This window comes from Symphalangus syndactylus, chromosome 21 (assembly GCF_028878055.3).
Source record: "Symphalangus syndactylus isolate Jambi chromosome 21, NHGRI_mSymSyn1-v2.1_pri, whole genome shotgun sequence".
Classification (NCBI taxonomy): domain Eukaryota; kingdom Metazoa; phylum Chordata; class Mammalia; order Primates; family Hylobatidae; genus Symphalangus; species Symphalangus syndactylus.
The window spans coordinates 513,143-541,026 of NC_072443.2; the positions used below are offsets into that span (position 1 = coordinate 513,143).

The following is a 27,884-nucleotide window of genomic DNA, read 5'->3' on the forward strand; positions in this document are numbered from 1 at the left end:
GCTCTCTAGACTTCTACGATGCATCTACACTACGTTACGTCCTAAAACAGGAAAGGGTCACTTGCTGGCGTAAAGCACAGTAGGCATTAATAAGAGAAGGGTCAACTGAGAGAAAAAAATGCTTCGTGATGTGATTTTTATTTCTGCAGTTTGGAGAAGCGTTTAACTGTTTTTGTGATGACTCACAGAAATAGATATGAGCATGAGGAACACACAGGACCACAACTGGGAAACATCTCTGGAGGCTTCCCTTACTGAAACCCAGACATAGGCATACAAGCTAAGACACGGCAACAGCAGGCTTCAGCACGAAACCGCAGAAATCTCTCGGAAAGGGCTTCCCTCTCCGAATGCAGCTTCCTGTCCACAGGATGCTCAAGGCCCAGGCACCTATCTTCTTCCAACTAGAAAGACATACAAAAATGCCTCAACGTGACGTCGGAGGCCCAAGCCTTTAGCCAAGGCCACTATGCAACAATCTGCTGTCTTCATCCAGGTAAGGTCAGCTTGACATTTGAAGACGCTAAGATCGTGGGTAAATCCAGGGTAGACTGAGATGCAGAAGCTCCAGCCAACGCAGTCCTGTCACTGGAAGACGAATGCAGTAACTATGCCTGCACCAACAGAGCCCTCCCTCTGGCCGTGGGCCTAGAACATGATTTTTTGGTAGCTGCTGTTGGGGAAGAGGCCCTTGGGCTTTAACCTGCGGACAGCCTCCCTTAAATGCTTGGGCTGCAGTGGGGGCGTTTCTCCCCACATCTCACACACGTCCAGGGCCTCCTCCAGCACCTCTCCGACGAAGACCTTGGCTATTCCAGCCATGGCAATGGCCACGTTCTCAGGCACCGATCTGCCAGTGATAGACTGCATCAGACCTGCAATGCGTGCTTTTGGGAAAGCTGACCGGCGAAACACTTCGTAGCGGGCCAGCTGCTCCTCAGACATGGCAGACAGCAGGGTTGCCATCCTCTGAGCCTCCTCCGCATCCACGGCGGGCTTCCTGTCCTTCTTTCCTTTGGTGTCTCTTTTCCGTCTTTTGGCTGCAGGAGGAGCTGAGGCTGAGGCTTCATTGTCACCTTCTGTGAGGTCCATGACATCCTGACGGCTGAGCTCACCTTCCTGACCTCTGGGTTCTTCCAAGTGCCCATCTAGGTCCGCAGGGTGCCCATCCTTGTTGCTGCCCGTCAGACCTTGGGGCATGGCGAACATCTCAGCAGACACACCTGTTTGCCTGCCTGTCTCCACGGGTGAGATTCAGGTCTGCTCCGTGACAGCAGCTGTAGCAGCAGAAGTTCCAGCTGGGGTGGTTTGATTATGGATCCCAAATGAGATTTTGAGAACCTTTCAAAGATTTTGGCTGCTATGTTTCCGGCGAGCCGTAGTTTACCCACAACTGGGCACAGCTCCCTGCCACCCCTTCCCCCACGCAAACACACACACTGGGTTTTCCCACTTCCACAACGTGGAGAAACTTGTGGATGGAGAGTAGATTAGTTTTAGATCAACGCAGAATAAATTCTCACAAATTTTGGGTATTGCAAACAAACCCCAGCTCACAGGTCAGAAGTTCTCCAAGGAAAAGTGACTGCCTCGTGCTCAGAGTCACACGAGGGACCTCCAGGATGGGTCTGTCTGTGTGGCCGTTGCCTTCACCTGAGGAGGGTCTGGCTTCGACCTGATTCGAGTTCGTGGCAGGATTCAATGCCTCAGGGTTGTGAAACCCAGGCCCACTTGTTTGTTCTGCCAGCTGCCGGGAGGACGCTCTGAGCTCCAACAGGTGTTGCCCAGGTCTGGGCTGTGGCAGCTCCCTGGGTCTGCACAGCCAGTGCTGAGGAATCACCCACAGGGGAATGGAATCTCAGGGAGGTTCAGTCCCTTATAGACAACTCAGATGATTGAAGTTGACCCAGCCCATAACAGCCATCGTTTCTGGGTATTCCTAATCTAATCAGGGGTTTGGGCGGGCTCCTCAATTCAAGGTTCCGCCCACACCCAAGGGAGGGTCAGAGGCAGGGCTCGGCTCTCGGGGTGGGGGGACGGAAACTGCAGCGGGCATTTCAGAATTCTCTCTTCCTCACTGAATCGCAAATTTCACATTTCACAACAGTGAAGAAAACATTGACAGTAAAAATGAGACATCTTATGAAGTTGCACGTTAGAAAACTTAAACGTCAGAGAAAACAATCTCTGACTCACAGGGAAACAAGTGGTTTATGTGATACTCCAAAAATAGACTGGGCTGTGTGACGGGAATACGAAAATATTATTTCAATTTTATCGTATTGTATTGTATTGCATTGTATTGTATTGAATTGTATTGTATCGCGTTTTATTTATTTATTTTGGAGACAGAGTCTGGCTCTGTCCCCCAGGCTGGATTGCAGCGCCCTGCTGTAAGCTGTCTGCAGCCTCTGCCTCCTGGGTCCAAGCAACTCCCCTGACTCCGCCTCCAGAGTAGCTGGGACTAAGTGTGCACGCCAGCGCGCCGGGAGAAATTTGCATTTCTTAAAGCAGAGAGCAGGTTTCACCATCTTGGCCAGGGAAAGCCACCGCCTGGCCGGCGCCACGAAGACGCCCGGCCAATGCGGCCGCCGGCAGAAGGGCGCCGCCTACGGGAGGGATCAAGAAGCCTCACCGCTACAGGCCTGGCACTGCGCAAACTCAGAAAGTAGCCGAAGTCCACGCAGCTGCTCCTCCTCAAGCTGCCCTTCCAGCGCCTGATGCGCAACATCGCGCAGGTCATCATCCGGGACGTGCGCTTCCAGAGCGCGGCCATTGGCGCCCCACAGGAGCCCAGTGAGGCTTCCCTGGTGCACCTCTTTGAAGACACCTAGCCGTGTGCCATCCATAAATGCCCTGCCCTCTTCTCCCCTATAGATGTGTACTAGCGCTCTGCTTTGTACCCTCTTCCAGAGGAAACACAATCCATCAATGGACCGTTTAAGCCTTTCTAGCTTGGGTACAACTTTTCGTGCAGTTGTACTTGTAAGCTTTGTACTTTATGCTTCTAGAGACTAGACCCTAGACAGTATCTGCTTGGAATAGTGGAGCCAGCTGGCTGAAACTTTATTGAGGCATATGCTAATTACTTGTGAGGGCAAAGGCAGGCAGTGAGGATGTTCAGGTTATCACAAAACAGTAAATATGGGAAAATAGTCAAGTACAGTCACTTTATTTGTTAGATATCTGGTCACCACTTTAAAAGCACCAGTCGGAGCCCACATTTCTCGAGGAAGTCTCCAGATGTACAGTATGAGATAGACTTCAAGAATAGCAGTGAAGCTCCAGGTAACACCTCATTGTCGTTAACGTGTAATACAGTCAGCCGTGAAAGCTGTCGAAGCTTTCTCCTGGAGAGGTACCACTTTCTACAGTTTTCTTCCTTGAGAGCCGTGGCTATGTGATATTATGTACTGAGAAGATTTCGTATGCGATTTTTAAAAAGTCAGGAAACAACAGATGCTGGCAAGGCTGTCAAGATATTGAAAGACTTTTACAATGTCTGTGAGAGTGCAGATCAGTTCAACCATTGTGGAAGACAGTGTGGCGAGTCCTCAAGGATCTAGAACCAGAAATACCACTGGACCCGGCTCTCTCGTTACCGGGTATATACCCAAAGGATCGTCATTGATCCTACCGTAAGGACACGTGCACAGCTACGTTCATTGCGGCACAGTTTACAAGAGCAACGACCTGGAACCATGCCAGATGCCCATCGGTGATAGACTGGATAAAGAATATGTGCGGTATATACACCAGGGAATACTATGTAGCCATAAAAAAAGAATGAGTTCGTGTTCTTTGCGGTGACATGGATGACACGGGAGACCATCATTCTCAGCAAACCAACACAGGAACGGAAAACCACACACCACATGTTCTCACTCATAAGCGGGAGTTGATGAGTGAGAACACATGGACAGAGACAGTGGAACATCACACCCCGTGGCCTGTCGCGGGGTGGGAGGCAAGGGAAAGGAGAGCACTAGGGCAAACACCCAACGACGCAGGTGGGGCTTAAAGCCCAGATGGTGGGTTGATTGGTGCAGCAAACCGCTATGGCACGTGTATTCCTCGGTAACACACCTGCACGTTCTGCACAAGTATCCCACAGCTTAAGGGGAAAAAAAAAAACAAAAAAAAATGCGAAGGGACACTGAACTCACTCAGCTAATCCAATTTTCCTCTCTGAGAGAACAAGGCTGTGTTCCTGCTCCTGAGCTGACCTCTGAGACCTTGAAGGGAACTTGTTTCTGTCTTCAGCAGTTCAGCCTTACTCAGACCCCACTCAACGTATTGAGTTCTACGAGGGGCATGACAAATGTTCTAAGCTTGTGTGTGGAGCTGAGAGCCATCTACAGACTGGGAGGTAATGAGTCTCTTGGGGCTTCCTTCTTTTGGGAGCTCAAGCACTCTGATTCCTCAGGGAGCCCTCCCGTCTCCATCAGTTCTGCCGAGAACCTGTACCCTCCTTGTGTCTCTAAGACGCACCGGTCTAACTTGTTGTACGCCTTTACGAGAAAGTTGGCAGAATAAAAGGAAAGCTAAAGCAGGCCAGATTATGGAGGTATGAAACAGAATTTCCCCATTCTTGGTAAGGTTTAGAAATTTGTGTAATCTGGCCATCAGAGAAATGCAAATCAAAACCACAGTGAGATACCATCTCACGCCAGTTAGAACGGCCATGATTAAAAAAGCAGGAAACAACAGGTGCTGGAGAGGATGTGGAGAAATAAGAACACTTTTACACTGTTGGTGGGACTGTAAACTAGTTCAAACATTGTGGAAGTCAGTGTGGCGATTCCTCAGGGATCTAGAACCAGAAATACCATTTGACCCAGCCATCCCAGCACTGGGTGTATACCCAAACTTCTATAAATCATGCTGCTATAAAGACACATGCCCACGTATGATTATTGCGGCACTATTCACAATAGCAAAGAGTTGGAACCAACCCAAATGTCCAACAACGATAGACTGGATTAAGAAAATGTGGCACAGATACACCATGGAATACTATGCAGCCATAAAAACTGATGAGTTCGTGTCCTTTGTAGGGACACGGATGAAACTGGAAAACATCATTCTCAGTAAACTATCGCAAGGACAAAAAACCAAACACCGCACGTTCTCACTCATAGGTGGGAATTGAAGAATGAGAACCCATGGACACAGGAAGGGGAACATCACATTCCGGGGACAGTTGGGGGGTGGGGGGAGGGGGGAGGGACAGCATTAGGAGATATAGCTGATGCTAAATGACGAGTTAATGGGTGCAGGAAATCAACCTGGCACATGGATACATATGTAACAAACCTGCACATTGTGCACATGTACCCTAAAAGCTAAATTATAATAAATAAATAAATAATAAATAAATAAATAAGAAATTTGTGTAATACCCAAAGGCAGATTCTACGTACTATTTTAAGTAGTCCTATTTTAAGAGGAAAAACTGAGTGTATGAGGAAATACAACTATGTCGTATGGGGGTATATTTTGCTTCAGGAGGAAAGAGAACATGTTATTCTCCTTTCAGTATTGGAGCCGATCAATGGGGTCTCTTGGATTCTTTTGGCTCATGCTCTGTGATTCAGGGGGCACATGGCAGACGTAAACAGACTGAAAAGGCACCAGGGATATCTGTGAGCTGTGCCGGGAAGCTTCACAGTGATTCGGTAATAAATCTCGGGTCTTTACTCTATAATGAAAAATTACTCATTTGCATCCTAAACGTACAGCAGAGCATGTGCAGGTAGGGTGTGGAATAACTTTGTCACTCGTGATGAACCCACTTGGTCCGATATTTTAGTACATTCTCCCATGTCTCTGTACTCGTGTTTGATTTCCGGAGTGGATCATCGTTAGAATGAATAAAATCAGGAACACGGTAAAGCAAGGTTTTGAACTAAATTTCAGTGTCTCTGGAATCACTGGCGATATCACCGTGTGTGGCAACCCTGAAGTATCAATAGGCTGTCTCCACGCCTTTGAAACTACATACAGGTTCATGAGAAATGTCGTCGAAGGAAAGGTGGTTTTGGAATTGGCTGCTCTCTAGACTTCTACGATGCATCTACACTACGTTACGTCCTAAAACAGGAAAGGGTCACTTGCTGGCGTAAAGCACAGTAGGCATTAATAAGAGAAGGGTCAACTGAGAGAAAAAAATGCTTCGTGATGTGATTTTTATTTCTGCAGTTTGGAGAAGCGTTTAACTGTTTTTGTGATGACTCACAGAAATAGATATGAGCATGAGGAACACACAGGACCACAACTGGGAAACATCTCTGGAGGCTTCCCTTACTGAAACCCAGACATAGGCATACAAGCTAAGACACGGCAACAGCAGGCTTCAGCACGAAACCGCAGAAATCTCTCGGAAAGGGCTTCCCTCTCCGAATGCAGCTTCCTGTCCACAGGATGCTCAAGGCCCAGGCACCTATCTTCTTCCAACTAGAAAGACATACAAAAATGCCTCAACGTGACGTCGGAGGCCCAAGCCTTTAGCCAAGGCCACTATGCAACAATCTGCTGTCTTCATCCAGGTAAGGTCAGCTTGACATTTGAAGACGCTAAGATCGTGGGTAAATCCAGGGTAGACTGAGATGCAGAAGCTCCAGCCAACGCAGTCCTGTCACTGGAAGACGAATGCAGTAACTATGCCTGCACCAACAGAGCCCTCCCTCTGGCCGTGGGCCTAGAACATGATTTTTTGGTAGCTGCTGTTGGGGAAGAGGCCCTTGGGCTTTAACCTGCGGACAGCCTCCCTTAAATGCTTGGGCTGCAGTGGGGGCGTTTCTCCCCACATCTCACACACGTCCAGGGCCTCCTCCAGCACCTCTCCGACGAAGACCTTGGCTATTCCAGCCATGGCAATGGCCACGTTCTCAGGCACCGATCTGCCAGTGATAGACTGCATCAGACCTGCAATGCGTGCTTTTGGGAAAGCTGACCGGCGAAACACTTCGTAGCGGGCCAGCTGCTCCTCAGACATGGCAGACAGCAGGGTTGCCATCCTCTGAGCCTCCTCCGCATCCACGGCGGGCTTCCTGTCCTTCTTTCCTTTGGTGTCTCTTTTCCGTCTTTTGGCTGCAGGAGGAGCTGAGGCTGAGGCTTCATTGTCACCTTCTGTGAGGTCCATGACATCCTGACGGCTGAGCTCACCTTCCTGACCTCTGGGTTCTTCCAAGTGCCCATCTAGGTCCGCAGGGTGCCCATCCTTGTTGCTGCCCGTCAGACCTTGGGGCATGGCGAACATCTCAGCAGACACACCTGTTTGCCTGCCTGTCTCCACGGGTGAGATTCAGGTCTGCTCCGTGACAGCAGCTGTAGCAGCAGAAGTTCCAGCTGGGGTGGTTTGATTATGGATCCCAAATGAGATTTTGAGAACCTTTCAAAGATTTTGGCTGCTATGTTTCCGGCGAGCCGTAGTTTACCCACAACTGGGCACAGCTCCCTGCCACCCCTTCCCCCACGCAAACACACACACTGGGTTTTCCCACTTCCACAACGTGGAGAAACTTGTGGATGGAGAGTAGATTAGTTTTAGATCAACGCAGAATAAATTCTCACAAATTTTGGGTATTGCAAACAAACCCCAGCTCACAGGTCAGAAGTTCTCCAAGGAAAAGTGACTGCCTCGTGCTCAGAGTCACACGAGGGACCTCCAGGATGGGTCTGTCTGTGTGGCCGTTGCCTTCACCTGAGGAGGGTCTGGCTTCGACCTGATTCGAGTTCGTGGCAGGATTCAATGCCTCAGGGTTGTGAAACCCAGGCCCACTTGTTTGTTCTGCCAGCTGCCGGGAGGACGCTCTGAGCTCCAACAGGTGTTGCCCAGGTCTGGGCTGTGGCAGCTCCCTGGGTCTGCACAGCCAGTGCTGAGGAATCACCCACAGGGGAATGGAATCTCAGGGAGGTTCAGTCCCTTATAGACAACTCAGATGATTGAAGTTGACCCAGCCCATAACAGCCATCGTTTCTGGGTATTCCTAATCTAATCAGGGGTTTGGGCGGGCTCCTCAATTCAAGGTTCCGCCCACACCCAAGGGAGGGTCAGAGGCAGGGCTCGGCTCTCGGGGTGGGGGGACGGAAACTGCAGCGGGCATTTCAGAATTCTCTCTTCCTCACTGAATCGCAAATTTCACATTTCACAACAGTGAAGAAAACATTGACAGTAAAAATGAGACATCTTATGAAGTTGCACGTTAGAAAACTTAAACGTCAGAGAAAACAATCTCTGACTCACAGGGAAACAAGTGGTTTATGTGATACTCCAAAAATAGACTGGGCTGTGTGACGGGAATACGAAAATATTATTTCAATTTTATCGTATTGTATTGTATTGCATTGTATTGTATTGAATTGTATTGTATCGCGTTTTATTTATTTATTTTGGAGACAGAGTCTGGCTCTGTCCCCCAGGCTGGATTGCAGTGCCCTGCTGTAAGCTGTCTGCAGCCTCTGCCTCCTGGGTCCAAGCAACTCCCCTGACTCCGCCTCCAGAGTAGCTGGGACTAAGTGTGCACGCCAGCGCGCCGGGAGAAATTTGCATTTCTTAAAGCAGAGAGCAGGTTTCACCATCTTGGCCAGGGAAAGCCACCGCCTGGCCGGCGCCACGAAGACGCCCGGCCAATGCAGCCGCCGGCAGAAGGGCGCCGCCTACGGGAGGGATCAAGAAGCCTCACCGCTACAGGCCTGGCACTGCGCAAACTCAGAAAGTAGCCGAAGTCCACGCAGCTGCTCCTCCTCAAGCTGCCCTTCCAGCGCCTGATGCGCAACATCGCGCAGGTCATCATCCGGGACGTGCGCTTCCAGAGCGCGGCCATTGGCGCCCCACAGGAGCCCAGTGAGGCTTCCCTGGTGCACCTCTTTGAAGACACCTAGCCGTGTGCCATCCATAAATGCCCTGCCCTCTTCTCCCCTATAGATGTGTACTAGCGCTCTGCCTTGTACCCTCTTCCAGAGGAAACACAATCCATCAATGGACCGTTTAAGCCTTTCTAGCTTGGGTACAACTTTTCGTGCAGTTGTACTTGTAAGCTTTGTACTTTATGCTTCTAGAGACTAGACCCTAGACAGTATCTGCTTGGAATAGTGGAGCCAGCTGGCTGAAACTTTATTGAGGCATATGCTAATTACTTGTGAGGGCAAAGGCAGGCAGTGAGGATGTTCAGGTTATCACAAAACAGTAAATATGGGAAAATAGTCAAGTACAGTCACTTTATTTGTTAGATATCTGGTCACCACTTTAAAAGCACCAGTCGGAGCCCACATTTCTCGAGGAAGTCTCCAGATGTACAGTATGAGATAGACTTCAAGAATAGCAGTGAAGCTCCAGGTAACACCTCATTGTCGTTAACGTGTAATACAGTCAGCCGTGAAAGCTGTCGAAGCTTTCTCCTGGAGAGGTACCACTTTCTACAGTTTTCTTCCTTGAGAGCCGTGGCTATGTGATATTATGTACTGAGAAGATTTCGTATGCGATTTTTAAAAAGTCAGGAAACAACAGATGCTGGCAAGGCTGTCAAGATATTGAAAGACTTTTACAATGTCTGTGAGAGTGCAGATCAGTTCAACCATTGTGGAAGACAGTGTGGCGAGTCCTCAAGGATCTAGAACCAGAAATACCACTGGACCCGGCTCTCTCGTTACCGGGTATATACCCAAAGGATCGTCATTGATCCTACCGTAAGGACACGTGCACAGCTACGTTCATTGCGGCACAGTTTACAAGAGCAACGACCTGGAACCATGCCAGATGCCCATCGGTGATAGACTGGATAAAGAATATGTGCGGTATATACACCAGGGAATACTATGTAGCCATAAAAAAAGAATGAGTTCGTGTTCTTTGCGGTGACATGGATGACACGGGAGACCATCATTCTCAGCAAACCAACACAGGAAGGGAAAACCACACACCACATGTTCTCACTCATAAGCGGGAGTTGATGAGTGAGAACACATGGACAGAGACAGTGGAACATCACACCCCGTGGCCTGTCGCGGGGTGGGAGGCAAGGGAAAGGAGAGCACTAGGGCAAACACCCAACGACGCAGGTGGGGCTTAAAGCCCAGATGGTGGGTTGATTGGTGCAGCAAACCGCTATGGCACGTGTATTCCTCGGTAACACACCTGCACGTTCTGCACAAGTATCCCACAGCTTAAGGGGAAAAAAAAAAACAAAAAAAAATGCGAAGGGACACTGAACTCACTCAGCTAATCCAATTTTCCTCTCTGAGAGAACAAGGCTGTGTTCCTGCTCCTGAGCTGACCTCTGAGACCTTGAAGGGAACTTGTTTCTGTCTTCAGCAGTTCAGCCTTACTCAGACCCCACTCAACGTATTGAGTTCTACGAGGGGCATGACAAATGTTCTAAGCTTGTGTGTGGAGCTGAGAGCCATCTACAGACTGGGAGGTAATGAGTCTCTTGGGGCTTCCTTCTTTTTGGAGCTCAAGCACTCTGATTCCTCAGGGAGCCCTCCCGTCTCCATCAGTTCTGCCGAGAACCTGTACCCTCCTTGTGTCTCTAAGACGCACCGGTCTAACTTGTTGTACGCCTTTACGAGAAAGTTGGCAGAATAAAAGGAAAGCTAAAGCAGGCCAGATTATGGAGGTATGAAACAGAATTTCCCCATTCTTGGTAAGGTTTAGAAATTTGTGTAATCTGGCCATCAGAGAAATGCAAATCAAAACCACAGTGAGATACCATCTCACGCCAGTTAGAACGGCCATGATTAAAAAAGCAGGAAACAACAGGTGCTGGAGAGGATGTGGAGAAATAAGAACACTTTTACACTGTTGGTGGGACTGTAAACTAGTTCAAACATTGTGGAAGTCAGTGTGGCGATTCCTCAGGGATCTAGAACCAGAAATACCATTTGACCCAGCCATCCCAGCACTGGGTGTATACCCAAAGTTCTATAAATCATGCTGCTATAAAGACACATGCCCACGTATGATTATTGCGGCACTATTCACAATAGCAAAGAGTTGGAACCAACCCAAATGTCCAACAACGATAGACTGGATTAAGAAAAAGTGGCACAGATACACCATGGAATACTATGCAGCCATAAAAAATGATGAGTTCGTGTCCTTTGTAGGGACACGGATGAAACTGGAAAACATCATTCTCAGTAAACTATCGCAAGGACAAAAAACCAAACACCGCACGTTCTCACTCATAGGTGGGAATTGAAGAATGAGAACCCATGGACACAGGAAGGGGAACATCACATTCCGGGGACAGTTGGGGGGTGGGGGGAGGGGGGAGGGACAGCATTAGGAGATATAGCTGATGCTAAATGACGAGTTAATGGGTGCAGGAAATCAACATGGCACATGGATACATATGTAACAAACCTGCACATTGTGCACATGTACCCTAAAAGCTAAATTATAATAAATAAATAAATAATAAATAAATAAATAAGAAATTTGTGTAATACCCAAAGGCAGATTCTACGTACTATTTTAAGTAGTCCTATTTTAAGAGGAAAAACTGAGTGTATGAGGAAATACAACTATGTCGTATGGGGGTATATTTTGCTTCAGGAGGAAAGAGAACATGTTATTCTCCTTTCAGTATTGGAGCCGATCAATGGGGTCTCTTGGATTCTTTTGGCTCATGCTCTGTGATTCAGGGGGCACATGGCAGACGTAAACAGACTGAAAAGGCACCAGGGATATCTGTGAGCTGTGCCGGGAAGCTTCACAGTGATTCGGTAATAAATCTCGGGTCTTTACTCTATAATGAAAAATTACTCATTTGCATCCTAAACGTACAGCAGAGCATGTGCAGGTAGGGTGTGGAATAACTTTGTCACTCGTGATGAACCCACTTGGTCCGATATTTTAGTACATTCTCCCATGTCTCTGTACTCGTGTTTGATTTCCGGAGTGGATCATCGTTAGAATGAATAAAATCAGGAACACGGTAAAGCAAGGTTTTGAACTAAATTTCAGTGTCTCTGGAATCACTGGCGATATCACCGTGTGTGGCAACCCTGAAGTATCAATAGGCTGTCTCCACGCCTTTGAAACTACATACAGGTTCATGAGAAATGTCGTCGAAGGAAAGGTGGTTTTGGAATTGGCTGCTCTCTAGACTTCTACGATGCATCTACACTACGTTACGTCCTAAAACAGGAAAGGGTCACTTGCTGGCGTAAAGCACAGTAGGCATTAATAAGAGAAGGGTCAACTGAGAGAAAAAAATGCTTCGTGATGTGATTTTTATTTCTGCAGTTTGGAGAAGCGTTTAACTGTTTTTGTGATGACTCACAGAAATAGATATGAGCATGAGGAACACACAGGACCACAACTGGGAAACATCTCTGGAGGCTTCCCTTACTGAAACCCAGACATAGGCATACAAGCTAAGACACGGCAACAGCAGGCTTCAGCACGAAACCGCAGAAATCTCTCGGAAAGGGCTTCCCTCTCCGAATGCAGCTTCCTGTCCACAGGATGCTCAAGGCCCAGGCACCTATCTTCTTCCAACTAGAAAGACATACAAAAATGCCTCAACGTGACGTCGGAGGCCCAAGCCTTTAGCCAAGGCCACTATGCAACAATCTGCTGTCTTCATCCAGGTAAGGTCAGCTTGACATTTGAAGACGCTAAGATCGTGGGTAAATCCAGGGTAGACTGAGATGCAGAAGCTCCAGCCAACGCAGTCCTGTCACTGGAAGACGAATGCAGTAACTATGCCTGCACCAACAGAGCCCTCCCTCTGGCCGTGGGCCTAGAACATGATTTTTTGGTAGCTGCTGTTGGGGAAGAGGCCCTTGGGCTTTAACCTGCGGACAGCCTCCCTTAAATGCTTGGGCTGCAGTGGGGGCGTTTCTCCCCACATCTCACACACGTCCAGGGCCTCCTCCAGCACCTCTCCGACGAAGACCTTGGCTATTCCAGCCATGGCAATGGCCACGTTCTCAGGCACCGATCTGCCAGTGATAGACTGCATCAGACCTGCAATGCGTGCTTTTGGGAAAGCTGACCGGCGAAACACTTCGTAGCGGGCCAGCTGCTCCTCAGACATGGCAGACAGCAGGGTTGCCATCCTCTGAGCCTCCTCCGCATCCACGGCGGGCTTCCTGTCCTTCTTTCCTTTGGTGTCTCTTTTCCGTCTTTTGGCTGCAGGAGGAGCTGAGGCTGAGGCTTCATTGTCACCTTCTGTGAGGTCCATGACATCCTGACGGCTGAGCTCACCTTCCTGACCTCTGGGTTCTTCCAAGTGCCCATCTAGGTCCGCAGGGTGCCCATCCTTGTTGCTGCCCGTCAGACCTTGGGGCATGGCGAACATCTCAGCCGACACACCTGTTTGCCTGCCTGTCTCCACGGGTGAGATTCAGGTCTGCTCCGTGACAGCAGCTGTAGCAGCAGAAGTTCCAGCTGGGGTGGTTTGATTATGGATCCCAAATGAGATTTTGAGAACCTTTCAAAGATTTTGGCTGCTATGTTTCCGGCGAGCCGTAGTTTACCCACAACTGGGCACAGCTCCCTGCCACCCCTTCCCCCACGCAAACACACACACTGGGTTTTCCCACTTCCACAACGTGGAGAAACTTGTGGATGGAGAGTAGATTAGTTTTAGATCAACGCAGAATAAATTCTCACAAATTTTGGGTATTGCAAACAAACCCCAGCTCACAGGTCAGAAGTTCTCCAAGGAAAAGTGACTGCCTCGTGCTCAGAGTCACACGAGGGACCTCCAGGATGGGTCTGTCTGTGTGGCCGTTGCCTTCACCTGAGGAGGGTCTGGCTTCGACCTGATTCGAGTTCGTGGCAGGATTCAATGCCTCAGGGTTGTGAAACCCAGGCCCACTTGTTTGTTCTGCCAGCTGCCGGGAGGACGCTCTGAGCTCCAACAGGTGTTGCCCAGGTCTGGGCTGTGGCAGCTCCCTGGGTCTGCACAGCCAGTGCTGAGGAATCACCCACAGGGGAATGGAATCTCAGGGAGGTTCAGTCCCTTATAGACAACTCAGATGATTGAAGTTGACCCAGCCCATAACAGCCATCCTTTCTGGGTATTCCTAATCTAATCAGGGGTTTGGGCGGGCTCCTCAATTCAAGGTTCCGCCCACACCCAAGGGAGGGTCAGAGGCAGGGCTCGGCTCTCGGGGTGGGGGGACGGAAACTGCAGCGGGCATTTCAGAATTCTCTCTTCCTCACTGAATCGCAAATTTCACATTTCACAACAGTGAAGAAAACATTGACAGTAAAAATGAGACATCTTATGAAGTTGCACGTTAGAAAACTTAAACGTCAGAGAAAACAATCTCTGACTCACAGGGAAACAAGTGGTTTATGTGATACTCCAAAAATAGACTGGGCTGTGTGACGGGAATACGAAAATATTATTTCAATTTTATCGTATTGTATTGTATTGCATTGTATTGTATTGAATTGTATTGTATCGCGTTTTATTTATTTATTTTGGAGACAGAGTCTGGCTCTGTCCCCCAGGCTGGATTGCAGCGCCCTGCTGTAAGCTGTCTGCAGCCTCTGCCTCCTGGGTCCAAGCAACTCCCCTGACTCCGCCTCCAGAGTAGCTGGGACTAAGTGTGCACGCCACCGCGCCGGGAGAAATTTGCATTTCTTAAAGCAGAGAGCAGGTTTCACCATCTTGGCCAGGGAAAGCCACCGCCTGGCCGGCGCCACGAAGACGCCCGGCCAATGCAGCCGCCGGCAGAAGGGCGCCGCCTACGGGAGGGATCAAGAAGCCTCACCGCTACAGGCCTGGCACTGCGCAAACTCAGAAAGTAGCCGAAGTCCACGCAGCTGCTCCTCCTCAAGCTGCCCTTCCAGCGCCTGATGCGCAACATCGCGCAGGTCATCATCCGGGACGTGCGCTTCCAGAGCGCGGCCATTGGCGCCCCACAGGAGCCCAGTGAGGCTTCCCTGGTGCACCTCTTTGAAGACACCTAGCCGTGTGCCATCCATAAATGCCCTGCCCTCTTCTCCCCTATAGATGTGTACTAGCGCTCTGCCTTGTACCCTCTTCCAGAGGAAACACAATCCATCAATGGACCGTTTAAGCCTTTCTAGCTTGGGTACAACTTTTCGTGCAGTTGTACTTGTAAGCTTTGTACTTTATGCTTCTAGAGACTAGACCCTAGACAGTATCTGCTTGGAATAGTGGAGCCAGCTGGCTGAAACTTTATTGAGGCATATGCTAATTACTTGTGAGGGCAAAGGCAGGCAGTGAGGATGTTCAGGTTATCACAAAACAGTAAATATGGGAAAATAGTCAAGTACAGTCACTTTATTTGTTAGATATCTGGTCACCACTTTAAAAGCACCAGTCGGAGCCCACATTTCTCGAGGAAGTCTCCAGATGTACAGTATGAGATAGACTTCAAGAATAGCAGTGAAGCTCCAGGTAACACCTCATTGTCGTTAACGTGTAATACAGTCAGCCGTGAAAGCTGTCGAAGCTTTCTCCTGGAGAGGTACCACTTTCTACAGTTTTCTTCCTTGAGAGCCGTGGCTATGTGATATTATGTACTGAGAAGATTTCGTATGCGATTTTTAAAAAGTCAGGAAACAACAGATGCTGGCAAGGCTGTCAAGATATTGAAAGACTTTTACAATGTCTGTGAGAGTGCAGATCAGTTCAACCATTGTGGAAGACAGTGTGGCGAGTCCTCAAGGATCTAGAACCAGAAATACCACTGGACCCGGCTCTCTCGTTACCGGGTATATACCCAAAGGATCGTCATTGATCCTACCGTAAGGACACGTGCACAGCTACGTTCATTGCGGCACAGTTTACAAGAGCAACGACCTGGAACCATGCCAGATGCCCATCGGTGATAGACTGGATAAAGAATATGTGCGGTATATACACCAGGGAATACTATGTAGCCATAAAAAAAGAATGAGTTCGTGTTCTTTGCGGTGACATGGATGACACGGGAGACCATCATTCTCAGCAAACCAACACAGGAAGGGAAAACCACACACCACATGTTCTCACTCATAAGCGGGAGTTGATGAGTGAGAACACATGGACAGAGACAGTGGAACATCACACCCCGTGGCCTGTCGCGGGGTGGGAGGCAAGGGAAAGGAGAGCACTAGGGCAAACACCCAACGACGCAGGTGGGGCTTAAAGCCCAGATGGTGGGTTGATTGGTGCAGCAAACCGCTATGGCACGTGTATTCCTCGGTAACACACCTGCACGTTCTGCACAAGTATCCCACAGCTTAAGGGGAAAAAAAAAAACAAAAAAAAATGCGAAGGGACACTGAACTCACTCAGCTAATCCAATTTTCCTCTCTGAGAGAACAAGGCTGTGTTCCTGCTCCTGAGCTGACCTCTGAGACCTTGAAGGGAACTTGTTTCTGTCTTCAGCAGTTCAGCCTTACTCAGACCCCACTCAACGTATTGAGTTCTACGAGGGGCATGACAAATGTTCTAAGCTTGTGTGTGGAGCTGAGAGCCATCTACAGACTGGGAGGTAATGAGTCTCTTGGGGCTTCCTTCTTTTGGGAGCTCAAGCACTCTGATTCCTCAGGGAGCCCTCCCGTCTCCATCAGTTCTGCCGAGAACCTGTACCCTCCTTGTGTCTCTAAGACGCACCGGTCTAACTTGTTGTACGCCTTTACGAGAAAGTTGGCAGAATAAAAGGAAAGCTAAAGCAGGCCAGATTATGGAGGTATGAAACAGAATTTCCCCATTCTTGGTAAGGTTTAGAAATTTGTGTAATCTGGCCATCAGAGAAATGCAAATCAAAACCACAGTGAGATACCATCTCACGCCAGTTAGAACGGCCATGATTAAAAAAGCAGGAAACAACAGGTGCTGGAGAGGATGTGGAGAAATAAGAACACTTTTACACTGTTGGTGGGACTGTAAACTAGTTCAAACATTGTGGAAGTCAGTGTGGCGATTCCTCAGGGATCTAGAACCAGAAATACCATTTGACCCAGCCATCCCAGCACTGGGTGTATACCCAAACTTCTATAAATCATGCTGCTATAAAGACACATGCCCACGTATGATTATTGCGGCACTATTCACAATAGCAAAGAGTTGGAACCAACCCAAATGTCCAACAACGATAGACTGGATTAAGAAAATGTGGCACAGATACACCATGGAATACTATGCAGCCATAAAAAATGATGAGTTCGTGTCCTTTGTAGGGACACGGATGAAACTGGAAAACAACATTCTCAGTAAACTATCGCAAGGACAAAAAACCAAACACCGCACGTTCTCACTCATAGGTGGGAATTGAAGAATGAGAACCCATGGACACAGGAAGGGGAACATCACATTCCGGGGACAGTTGGGGGGTGGGGGGAGGGGGGAGGGACAGCATTAGGAGATATAGCTGATGCTAAATGACGAGTTAATGGGTGCAGGAAATCAACCTGGCACATGGATACATATGTAACAAACCTGCACATTGTGCACATGTACCCTAAAAGCTAAATTATAATAAATAAATAAATAATAAATAAATAAATAAGAAATTTGTGTAATACCCAAAGGCAGATTCTACGTACTATTTTAAGTAGTCCTATTTTAAGAGGAAAAACTGAGTGTATGAGGAAATACAACTATGTCGTATGGGGGTATATTTTGCTTCAGGAGGAAAGAGAACATGTTATTCTCCTTTCAGTATTGGAGCAGATCAATGGGGTCTCTTGGATTCTTTTGGCTCATGCTCTGTGATTCAGGGGGCACATGGCAGACGTAAACAGACTGAAAAGGCACCAGGGATATCTGTGAGCTGTGCCGGGAAGCTTCACAGTGATTCGGTAATAAATCTCGGGTCTTTACTCTATAATGAAAAATTACTCATTTGCATCCTAAACGTACAGCAGAGCATGTGCAGGTAGGGTGTGGAATAACTTTGTCACTCGTGATGAACCCACTTGGTCCGATATTTTAGTACATTCTCCCATGTCTCTGTACTCGTGTTTGATTTCCGGAGTGGATCATCGTTAGAATGAATAAAATCAGGAACACGGTAAAGCAAGGTTTTGAACTAAATTTCAGTGTCTCTGGAATCACTGGCGATATCACCGTGTGTGGCAACCCTGAAGTATCAATAGGCTGTCTCCACGCCTTTGAAACTACATACAGGTTCATGAGAAATGTCGTCGAAGGAAAGGTGGTTTTGGAATTGGCTGCTCTCTAGACTTCTACGATGCATCTACACTACGTTACGTCCTAAAACAGGAAAGGGTCACTTGCTGGCGTAAAGCACAGTAGGCATTAATAAGAGAAGGGTCAACTGAGAGAAAAAAATGCTTCGTGATGTGATTTTTATTTCTGCAGTTTGGAGAAGCGTTTAACTGTTTTTGTGATGACTCACAGAAATAGATATGAGCATGAGGAACACACAGGACCACAACTGGGAAACATCTCTGGAGGCTTCCCTTACTGAAACCCAGACATAGGCATACAAGCTAAGACACGGCAACAGCAGGCTTCAGCACGAAACCGCAGAAATCTCTCGGAAAGGGCTTCCCTCTCCGAATGCAGCTTCCTGTCCACAGGATGCTCAAGGCCCAGGCACCTATCTTCTTCCAACTAGAAAGACATACAAAAATGCCTCAACGTGACGTCGGAGGCCCAAGCCTTTAGCCAAGGCCACTATGCAACAATCTGCTGTCTTCATCCAGGTAAGGTCAGCTTGACATTTGAAGACGCTAAGATCGTGGGTAAATCCAGGGTAGACTGAGATGCAGAAGCTCCAGCCAACGCAGTCCTGTCACTGGAAGACGAATGCAGTAACTATGCCTGCACCAACAGAGCCCTCCCTCTGGCCGTGGGCCTAGAACATGATTTTTTGGTAGCTGCTGTTGGGGAAGAGGCCCTTGGGCTTTAACCTGCGGACAGCCTCCCTTAAATGCTTGGGCTGCAGTGGGGGCGTTTCTCCCCACATCTCACACACGTCCAGGGCCTCCTCCAGCACCTCTCCGACGAAGACCTTGGCTATTCCAGCCATGGCAATGGCCACGTTCTCAGGCACCGATCTGCCAGTGATAGACTGCATCAGACCTGCAATGCGTGCTTTTGGGAAAGCTGACCGGCGAAACACTTCGTAGCGGGCCAGCTGCTCCTCAGACATGGCAGACAGCAGGGTTGCCATCCTCTGAGCCTCCTCCGCATCCACGGCGGGCTTCCTGTCCTTCTTTCCTTTGGTGTCTCTTTTCCGTCTTTTGGCTGCAGGAGGAGCTGAGGCTGAGGCTTCATTGTCACCTTCTGTGAGGTCCATGACATCCTGACGGCTGAGCTCACCTTCCTGACCTCTGGGTTCTTCCAAGTGCCCATCTAGGTCCGCAGGGTGCCCATCCTTGTTGCTGCCCGTCAGACCTTGGGGCATGGCGAACATCTCAGCAGACACACCTGTTTGCCTGCCTGTCTCCACGGGTGAGATTCAGGTCTGCTCCGTGACAGCAGCTGTAGCAGCAGAAGTTCCAGCTGGGGTGGTTTGATTATAGATCCCAAATGAGATTTTGAGAACCTTTCAAAGATTTTGGCTGCTATGTTTCCGGCGAGCCGTAGTTTACCCACAACTGGGCACAGCTCCCTGCCACCCCTTCCCCCACGCAAACACACACACTGGGTTTTCCCACTTCCACAACGTGGAGAAACTTGTGGATGGAGAGTAGATTAGTTTTAGATCAACGCAGAATAAATTCTCACAAATTTTGGGTATTGCAAACAAACCCCAGCTCACAGGTCAGAAGTTCTCCAAGGAAAAGTGACTGCCTCGTGCTCAGAGTCACACGAGGGACCTCCAGGATGGGTCTGTCTGTGTGGCCGTTGCCTTCACCTGAGGAGGGTCTGGCTTCGACCTGATTCGAGTTCGTGGCAGGATTCAATGCCTCAGGGTTGTGAAACCCAGGCCCACTTGTTTGTTCTGCCAGCTGCCGGGAGGACGCTCTGAGCTCCAACAGGTGTTGCCCAGGTCTGGGCTGTGGCAGCTCCCTGGGTCTGCACAGCCAGTGCTGAGGAATCACCCACAGGGGAATGGAATCTCAGGGAGGTTCAGTCCCTTATAGACAACTCAGATGATTGAAGTTGACCCAGCCCATAACAGCCATCCTTTCTGGGTATTCCTAATCTAATCAGGGGTTTGGGCGGGCTCCTCAATTCAAGGTTCCGCCCACACCCAAGGGAGGGTCAGAGGCAGGGCTCGGCTCTCGGGGTGGGGGGACGGAAACTGCAGCGGGCATTTCAGAATTCTCTCTTCCTCACTGAATCGCAAATTTCACATTTCACAACAGTGAAGAAAACATTGACAGTAAAAATGAGACATCTTATGAAGTTGCACGTTAGAAACCTTAAACGTCAGAGAAAACAATCTCTGACTCACAGGGAAACAAGTGGTTTATGTGATACTCCAAAAATAGACTGGGCTGTGTGACGGGAATACGAAAATATTATTTCAATTTTATCGTATTGTATTGTATTGCATTGTATTGTATTGAATTGTATTGTATCGCGTTTTATTTATTTATTTTGGAGACAGAGTCTGGCTCTGTCCCCCAGGCTGGATTGCAGTGCCCTGCTGTAAGCTGTCTGCAGCCTCTGCCTCCTGGGTCCAAGCAACTCCCCTGACTCCGCCTCCAGAGTAGCTGGGACTAAGTGTGCACGCCAGCGCGCCGGGAGAAATTTGCATTTCTTAAAGCAGAGAGCAGGTTTCACCATCTTGGCCAGGGAAAGCCACCGCCTGGCCGGCGCCACGAAGACGCCCGGCCAATGCAGCCGCCGGCAGAAGGGCGCCGCCTACGGGAGGGATCAAGAAGCCTCACCGCTACAGGCCTGGCACTGCGCAAACTCAGAAAGTAGCCGAAGTCCACGCAGCTGCTCCTCCTCAAGCTGCCCTTCCAGCGCCTGATGCGCAACATCGCGCAGGTCATCATCCGGGACGTGCGCTTCCAGAGCGCGGCCATTGGCGCCCCACAGGAGCCCAGTGAGGCTTCCCTGGTGCACCTCTTTGAAGACACCTAGCCGTGTGCCATCCATAAATGCCCTGCCCTCTTCTCCCCTATAGATGTGTACTAGCGCTCTGCCTTGTACCCTCTTCCAGAGGAAACACAATCCATCAATGGACCGTTTAAGCCTTTCTAGCTTGGGTACAACTTTTCGTGCAGTTGTACTTGTAAGCTTTGTACTTTATGCTTCTAGAGACTAGACCCTAGACAGTATCTGCTTGGAATAGTGGAGCCAGCTGGCTGAAACTTTATTGAGGCATATGCTAATTACTTGTGAGGGCAAAGGCAGGCAGTGAGGATGTTCAGGTTATCACAAAACAGTAAATATGGGAAAATAGTCAAGTACAGTCACTTTATTTGTTAGATATCTGGTCACCACTTTAAAAGCACCAGTCGGAGCCCACATTTCTCGAGGAAGTCTCCAGATGTACAGTATGAGATAGACTTCAAGAATAGCAGTGAAGCTCCAGGTAACACCTCATTGTCGTTAACGTGTAATACAGTCAGCCGTGAAAGCTGTCGAAGCTTTCTCCTGGAGAGGTACCACTTTCTACAGTTTTCTTCCTTGAGAGCCGTGGCTATGTGATATTATGTACTGAGAAGATTTCGTATGCGATTTTTAAAAAGTCAGGAAACAACAGATGCTGGCAAGGCTGTCAAGATATTGAAAGACTTTTACAATGTCTGTGAGAGTGCAGATCAGTTCAACCATTGTGGAAGACAGTGTGGCGAGTCCTCAAGGATCTAGAACCAGAAATACCACTGGACCCGGCTCTCTCGTTACCGGGTATATACCCAAAGGATCGTCATTGATCCTACCGTAAGGACACGTGCACAGCTACGTTCATTGCGGCACAGTTTACAAGAGCAACGACCTGGAACCATGCCAGATGCCCATCGGTGATAGACTGGATAAAGAATATGTGCGGTATATACACCAGGGAATACTATGTAGCCATAAAAAAAGAATGAGTTCGTGTTCTTTGCGGTGACATGGATGACACGGGAGACCATCATTCTCAGCAAACCAACACAGGAAGGGAAAACCACACACCACATGTTCTCACTCATAAGCGGGAGTTGATGAGTGAGAACACACGGACAGAGACAGTGGAACATCACACCCCGTGGCCTGTCGCGGGGTGGGAGGCAAGGGAAAGGAGAGCACTAGGGCAAACACCCAACGACGCAGGTGGGGCTTAAAGCCCAGATGGTGGGTTGATTGGTGCAGCAAACCGCTATGGCACGTGTATTCCTCGGTAACACACCTGCACGTTCTGCACAAGTATCCCACAGCTTAAGGGGAAAAAAAAAAACAAAAAAAAATGCGAAGGGACACTGAACTCACTCAGCTAATCCAATTTTCCTCTCTGAGAGAACAAGGCTGTGTTCCTGCTCCTGAGCTGACCTCTGAGACCTTGAAGGGAACTTGTTTCTGTCTTCAGCAGTTCAGCCTTACTCAGACCCCACTCAACGTATTGAGTTCTACGAGGGGCATGACAAATGTTCTAAGCTTGTGTGTGGAGCTGAGAGCCATCTACAGACTGGGAGGTAATGAGTCTCTTGGGGCTTCCTTCTTTTTGGAGCTCAAGCACTCTGATTCCTCAGGGAGCCCTCCCGTCTCCATCAGTTCTGCCGAGAACCTGTACCCTCCTTGTGTCTCTAAGACGCACCGGTCTAACTTGTTGTACGCCTTTACGAGAAAGTTGGCAGAATAAAAGGAAAGCTAAAGCAGGCCAGATTATGGAGGTATGAAACAGAATTTCCCCATTCTTGGTAAGGTTTAGAAATTTGTGTAATCTGGCCATCAGAGAAATGCAAATCAAAACCACAGTGAGATACCATCTCACGCCAGTTAGAACGGCCATGATTAAAAAAGCAGGAAACAACAGGTGCTGGAGAGGATGTGGAGAAATAAGAACACTTTTACACTGTTGGTGGGACTGTAAACTAGTTCAAACATTGTGGAAGTCAGTGTGGCGATTCCTCAGGGATCTAGAACCAGAAATACCATTTGACCCAGCCATCCCAGCACTGGGTGTATACCCAAAGTTCTATAAATCATGCTGCTATAAAGACACATGCCCACGTATGATTATTGCGGCACTATTCACAATAGCAAAGAGTTGGAACCAACCCAAATGTCCAACAACGATAGACTGGATTAAGAAAATGTGGCACAGATACACCATGGAATACTATGCAGCCATAAAAACTGATGAGTTCGTGTCCTTTGTAGGGACACGGATGAAACTGGAAAACATCATTCTCAGTAAACTATCGCAAGGACAAAAAACCAAACACCGCACGTTCTCACTCATAGGTGGGAATTGAAGAATGAGAACCCATGGACACAGGAAGGGGAACATCACATTCCGGGGACAGTTGGGGGGTGGGGGGAGGGGGGAGGGACAGCATTAGGAGATATAGCTGATGCTAAATGACGAGTTAATGGGTGCAGGAAATCAACCTGGCACATGGATACATATGTAACAAACCTGCACATTGTGCACATGTACCCTAAAAGCTAAATTATAATAAATAAATAAATAATAAATAAATAAATAAGAAATTTGTGTAATACCCAAAGGCAGATTCTACGTACTATTTTAAGTAGTCCTATTTTAAGAGGAAAAACTGAGTGTATGAGGAAATACAACTATGTCGTATGGGGGTATATTTTGCTTCAGGAGGAAAGAGAACATGTTATTCTCCTTTCAGTATTGGAGCAGATCAATGGGGTCTCTTGGATTCTTTTGGCTCATGCTCTGTGATTCAGGGGGCACATGGCAGACGTAAACAGACTGAAAAGGCACCAGGGATATCTGTGAGCTGTGCCGGGAAGCTTCACAGTGATTCGGTAATAAATCTCGGGTCTTTACTCTATAATGAAAAATTACTCATTTGCATCCTAAACGTACAGCAGAGCATGTGCAGGTAGGGTGTGGAATAACTTTGTCACTCGTGATGAACCCACTTGGTCCGATATTTTAGTACATTCTCCCATGTCTCTGTACTCGTGTTTGATTTCCGGAGTGGATCATCGTTAGAATGAATAAAATCAGGAACACGGTAAAGCAAGGTTTTGAACTAAATTTCAGTGTCTCTGGAATCACTGGCGATATCACCGTGTGTGGCAACCCTGAAGTATCAATAGGCTGTCTCCACGCCTTTGAAACTACATACAGGTTCATGAGAAATGTCGTCGAAGGAAAGGTGGTTTTGGAATTGGCTGCTCTCTAGACTTCTACGATGCATCTACACTACGTTACGTCCTAAAACAGGAAAGGGTCACTTGCTGGCGTAAAGCACAGTAGGCATTAATAAGAGAAGGGTCAACTGAGAGAAAAAAATGCTTCGTGATGTGATTTTTATTTCTGCAGTTTGGAGAAGCGTTTAACTGTTTTTGTGATGACTCACAGAAATAGATATGAGCATGAGGAACACACAGGACCACAACTGGGAAACATCTCTGGAGGCTTCCCTTACTGAAACCCAGACATAGGCATACAAGCTAAGACACGGCAACAGCAGGCTTCAGCACGAAACCGCAGAAATCTCTCGGAAAGGGCTTCCCTCTCCGAATGCAGCTTCCTGTCCACAGGATGCTCAAGGCCCAGGCACCTATCTTCTTCCAACTAGAAAGACATACAAAAATGCCTCAACGTGACGTCGGAGGCCCAAGCCTTTAGCCAAGGCCACTATGCAACAATCTGCTGTCTTCATCCAGGTAAGGTCAGCTTGACATTTGAAGACGCTAAGATCGTGGGTAAATCCAGGGTAGACTGAGATGCAGAAGCTCCAGCCAACGCAGTCCTGTCACTGGAAGACGAATGCAGTAACTATGCCTGCACCAACAGAGCCCTCCCTCTGGCCGTGGGCCTAGAACATGATTTTTTGGTAGCTGCTGTTGGGGAAGAGGCCCTTGGGCTTTAACCTGCGGACAGCCTCCCTTAAATGCTTGGGCTGCAGTGGGGGCGTTTCTCCCCACATCTCACACACGTCCAGGGCCTCCTCCAGCACCTCTCCGACGAAGACCTTGGCTATTCCAGCCATGGCAATGGCCACGTTCTCAGGCACCGATCTGCCAGTGATAGACTGCATCAGACCTGCAATGCGTGCTTTTGGGAAAGCTGACCGGCGAAACACTTCGTAGCGGGCCAGCTGCTCCTCAGACATGGCAGACAGCAGGGTTGCCATCCTCTGAGCCTCCTCCGCATCCACGGCGGGCTTCCTGTCCTTCTTTCCTTTGGTGTCTCTTTTCCGTCTTTTGGCTGCAGGAGGAGCTGAGGCTGAGGCTTCATTGTCACCTTCTGTGAGGTCCATGACATCCTGACGGCTGAGCTCACCTTCCTGACCTCTGGGTTCTTCCAAGTGCCCATCTAGGTCCGCAGGTTGCCCATCCTTGTTGCTGCCCGTCAGACCTTGGGGCATGGCGAACATCTCAGCAGACACACCTGTTTGCCTGCCTGTCTCCACGGGTGAGATTCAGGTCTGCTCCGTGACAGCAGCTGTAGCAGCAGAAGTTCCAGCTGGGGTGGTTTGATTATGGATCCCAAATGAGATTTTGAGAACCTTTCAAAGATTTTGGCTGCTATGTTTCCGGCGAGCCGTAGTTTACCCACAACTGGGCACAGCTCCCTGCCACCCCTTCCCCCACGCAAACACACACACTGGGTTTTCCCACTTCCACAACGTGGAGAAACTTGTGGATGGAGAGTAGATTAGTTTTAGATCAACGCAGAATAAATTCTCACAAATTTTGTGTATTGCAAACAAACCCCAGCTCACAGGTCAGAAGTTCTCCAAGGAAAAGTGACTGCCTCGTGCTCAGAGTCACACGAGGGACCTCCAGGATGGGTCTGTCTGTGTGGCCGTTGCCTTCACCTGAGGAGGGTCTGGCTTCGACCTGATTCGAGTTCGTGGCAGGATTCAATGCCTCAGGGTTGTGAAACCCAGGCCCACTTGTTTGTTCTGCCAGCTGCCGGGAGGACGCTCTGAGCTCCAACAGGTGTTGCCCAGGTCTGGGCTGTGGCAGCTCCCTGGGTCTGCACAGCCAGTGCTGAGGAATCACCCACAGGGGAATGGAATCTCAGGGAGGTTCAGTCCCTTATAGACAACTCAGATGATTGAAGTTGACCCAGCCCATAACAGCCATCCTTTCTGGGTATTCCTAATCTAATCAGGGGTTTGGGCGGGCTCCTCAATTCAAGGTTCCGCCCACACCCAAGGGAGGGTCAGAGGCAGGGCTCGGCTCTCGGGGTGGGGGGACGGAAACTGCAGCGGGCATTTCAGAATTCTCTCTTCCTCACTGAATCGCAAATTTCACATTTCACAACAGTGAAGAAAACATTGACAGTAAAAATGAGACATCTTATGAAGTTGCACGTTAGAAAACTTAAACGTCAGAGAAAACAATCTCTGACTCACAGGGAAACAAGTGGTTTATGTGATACTCCAAAAATAGACTGGGCTGTGTGACGGGAATACGAAAATATTATTTCAATTTTATCGTATTGTATTGTATTGCATTGTATTGTATTGAATTGTATTGTATCGCGTTTTATTTATTTATTTTGGAGACAGAGTCTGGCTCTGTCCCCCAGGCTGGATTGCAGTGCCCTGCTGTAAGCTGTCTGCAGCCTCTGCCTCCTGGGTCCAAGCAACTCCCCTGACTCCGCCTCCAGAGTAGCTGGGACTAAGTGTGCACGCCAGCGCGCCGGGAGAAATTTGCATTTCTTAAAGCAGAGAGCAGGTTTCACCATCTTGGCCAGGGAAAGCCACCGCCTGGCCGGCGCCACGAAGACGCCCGGCCAATGCAGCCGCCGGCAGAAGGGCGCCGCCTACGGGAGGGATCAAGAAGCCTCACCGCTACAGGCCTGGCACTGCGCAAACTCAGAAAGTAGCCGAAGTCCACGCAGCTGCTCCTCCTCAAGCTGCCCTTCCAGCGCCTGATGCGCAACATCGCGCAGGTCATCATCCGGGACGTGCGCTTCCAGAGCGCGGCCATTGGCGCCCCACAGGAGCCCAGTGAGGCTTCCCTGGTGCACCTCTTTGAAGACACCTAGCCGTGTGCCATCCATAAATGCCCTGCCCTCTTCTCCCCTATAGATGTGTACTAGCGCTCTGCTTTGTACCCTCTTCCAGAGGAAACACAATCCATCAATGGACCGTTTAAGCCTTTCTAGCTTGGGTACAACTTTTCGTGCAGTTGTACTTGTAAGCTTTGTACTTTATGCTTCTAGAGACTAGACCCTAGACAGTATCTGCTTGGAATAGTGGAGCCAGCTGGCTGAAACTTTATTGAGGCATATGCTAATTACTTGTGAGGGCAAAGGCAGGCAGTGAGGATGTTCAGGTTATCACAAAACAGTAAATATGGGAAAATAGTCAAGTACAGTCACTTTATTTGTTAGATATCTGGTCACCACTTTAAAAGCACCAGTCGGAGCCCACATTTCTCGAGGAAGTCTCCAGATGTACAGTATGAGATAGACTTCAAGAATAGCAGTGAAGCTCCAGGTAACACCTCATTGTCGTTAACGTGTAATACAGTCAGCCGTGAAAGCTGTCGAAGCTTTCTCCTGGAGAGGTACCACTTTCTACAGTTTTCTTCCTTGAGAGCCGTGGCTATGTGATATTATGTACTGAGAAGATTTCGTATGCGATTTTTAAAAAGTCAGGAAACAACAGATGCTGGCAAGGCTGTCAAGATATTGAAAGACTTTTACAATGTCTGTGAGAGTGCAGATCAGTTCAACCATTGTGGAAGACAGTGTGGCGAGTCCTCAAGGATCTAGAACCAGAAATACCACTGGACCCGGCTCTCTCGTTACCGGGTATATACCCAAAGGATCGTCATTGATCCTACCGTAAGGACACGTGCACAGCTACGTTCATTGCGGCACAG

The 27,884-nt window shown here is 48.8% G+C and overlaps 5 protein-coding genes across 5 annotated transcripts; all 5 read right to left on the reverse strand.

Annotated features, from left to right (window-relative positions):
- Window positions 1-648: 648 nt before the first annotated feature.
- Window positions 649-2,776, reverse strand: LOC134735514 (TATA-box binding protein associated factor 11 like protein 2-like). Its single transcript, XM_063630812.1, has 2 exons — window positions 2,636-2,776; window positions 649-1,239 (listed from the first exon to the last, which is right to left on the reverse strand). Exons 1-2 carry the CDS (start codon window positions 2,774-2,776, stop codon window positions 649-651), a joined length of 732 nt encoding a protein of 243 aa, XP_063486882.1.
- Window positions 2,777-6,700: 3,924 nt separating this feature from the next.
- Window positions 6,701-8,828, reverse strand: LOC134735515 (TATA-box binding protein associated factor 11 like protein 2-like). Its single transcript, XM_063630813.1, has 2 exons — window positions 8,688-8,828; window positions 6,701-7,291 (listed from the first exon to the last, which is right to left on the reverse strand). Exons 1-2 carry the CDS (start codon window positions 8,826-8,828, stop codon window positions 6,701-6,703), a joined length of 732 nt encoding a protein of 243 aa, XP_063486883.1.
- A 3,924-nt stretch (window positions 8,829-12,752) lies between these two features.
- LOC134735516 (TATA-box binding protein associated factor 11 like protein 2-like) lies at window positions 12,753-14,880 on the reverse strand. Its single transcript, XM_063630814.1, has 2 exons — window positions 14,740-14,880; window positions 12,753-13,343 (listed from the first exon to the last, which is right to left on the reverse strand). Exons 1-2 carry the CDS (start codon window positions 14,878-14,880, stop codon window positions 12,753-12,755), a joined length of 732 nt encoding a protein of 243 aa, XP_063486884.1.
- Window positions 14,881-18,804: 3,924 nt separating this feature from the next.
- LOC134735517 (TATA-box binding protein associated factor 11 like protein 2-like) lies at window positions 18,805-20,932 on the reverse strand. The gene is made up of 2 exons (XM_063630816.1): window positions 20,792-20,932; window positions 18,805-19,395 (listed from the first exon to the last, which is right to left on the reverse strand). Exons 1-2 carry the CDS (start codon window positions 20,930-20,932, stop codon window positions 18,805-18,807), a joined length of 732 nt encoding a protein of 243 aa, XP_063486886.1.
- Window positions 20,933-24,856: 3,924 nt separating this feature from the next.
- On the reverse strand, window positions 24,857-26,984 carry LOC134735518 (TATA-box binding protein associated factor 11 like protein 2-like). Its single transcript, XM_063630817.1, has 2 exons — window positions 26,844-26,984; window positions 24,857-25,447 (listed from the first exon to the last, which is right to left on the reverse strand). The coding sequence occupies exons 1-2, from the start codon at window positions 26,982-26,984 to the stop codon at window positions 24,857-24,859; spliced, it is 732 nt and encodes a 243-aa protein (XP_063486887.1).
- Between the last annotated feature and the right edge of the window lie 900 nt (window positions 26,985-27,884).

What these genes read in the sequence shown, in the direction of transcription:
- LOC134735514 (XM_063630812.1), bottom strand. Translation starts at nt 2,776, where the DNA reads ATGGCCGCGCTCTGGAAGCGCACGTCCCGGATGATGACCTGCGCGATG. An exon ending in GCAGTGCCAGGCCTGTAGCG is followed by an intron (nt 1,240 to 2,635) that starts GTGAGGCTTCTT and finishes TCACCCGTGGAG; the next exon opens with ACAGGCAGGCAAACAGGTGT.
- LOC134735515 (XM_063630813.1), bottom strand. Translation starts at nt 8,828, where the DNA reads ATGGCCGCGCTCTGGAAGCGCACGTCCCGGATGATGACCTGCGCGATG. An exon ending in GCAGTGCCAGGCCTGTAGCG is followed by an intron (nt 7,292 to 8,687) that starts GTGAGGCTTCTT and finishes TCACCCGTGGAG; the next exon opens with ACAGGCAGGCAAACAGGTGT.
- LOC134735516 (XM_063630814.1), bottom strand. Translation starts at nt 14,880, where the DNA reads ATGGCCGCGCTCTGGAAGCGCACGTCCCGGATGATGACCTGCGCGATG. An exon ending in GCAGTGCCAGGCCTGTAGCG is followed by an intron (nt 13,344 to 14,739) that starts GTGAGGCTTCTT and finishes TCACCCGTGGAG; the next exon opens with ACAGGCAGGCAAACAGGTGT.
- LOC134735517 (XM_063630816.1), bottom strand. Translation starts at nt 20,932, where the DNA reads ATGGCCGCGCTCTGGAAGCGCACGTCCCGGATGATGACCTGCGCGATG. An exon ending in GCAGTGCCAGGCCTGTAGCG is followed by an intron (nt 19,396 to 20,791) that starts GTGAGGCTTCTT and finishes TCACCCGTGGAG; the next exon opens with ACAGGCAGGCAAACAGGTGT.
- LOC134735518 (XM_063630817.1), bottom strand. Translation starts at nt 26,984, where the DNA reads ATGGCCGCGCTCTGGAAGCGCACGTCCCGGATGATGACCTGCGCGATG. An exon ending in GCAGTGCCAGGCCTGTAGCG is followed by an intron (nt 25,448 to 26,843) that starts GTGAGGCTTCTT and finishes TCACCCGTGGAG; the next exon opens with ACAGGCAGGCAAACAGGTGT.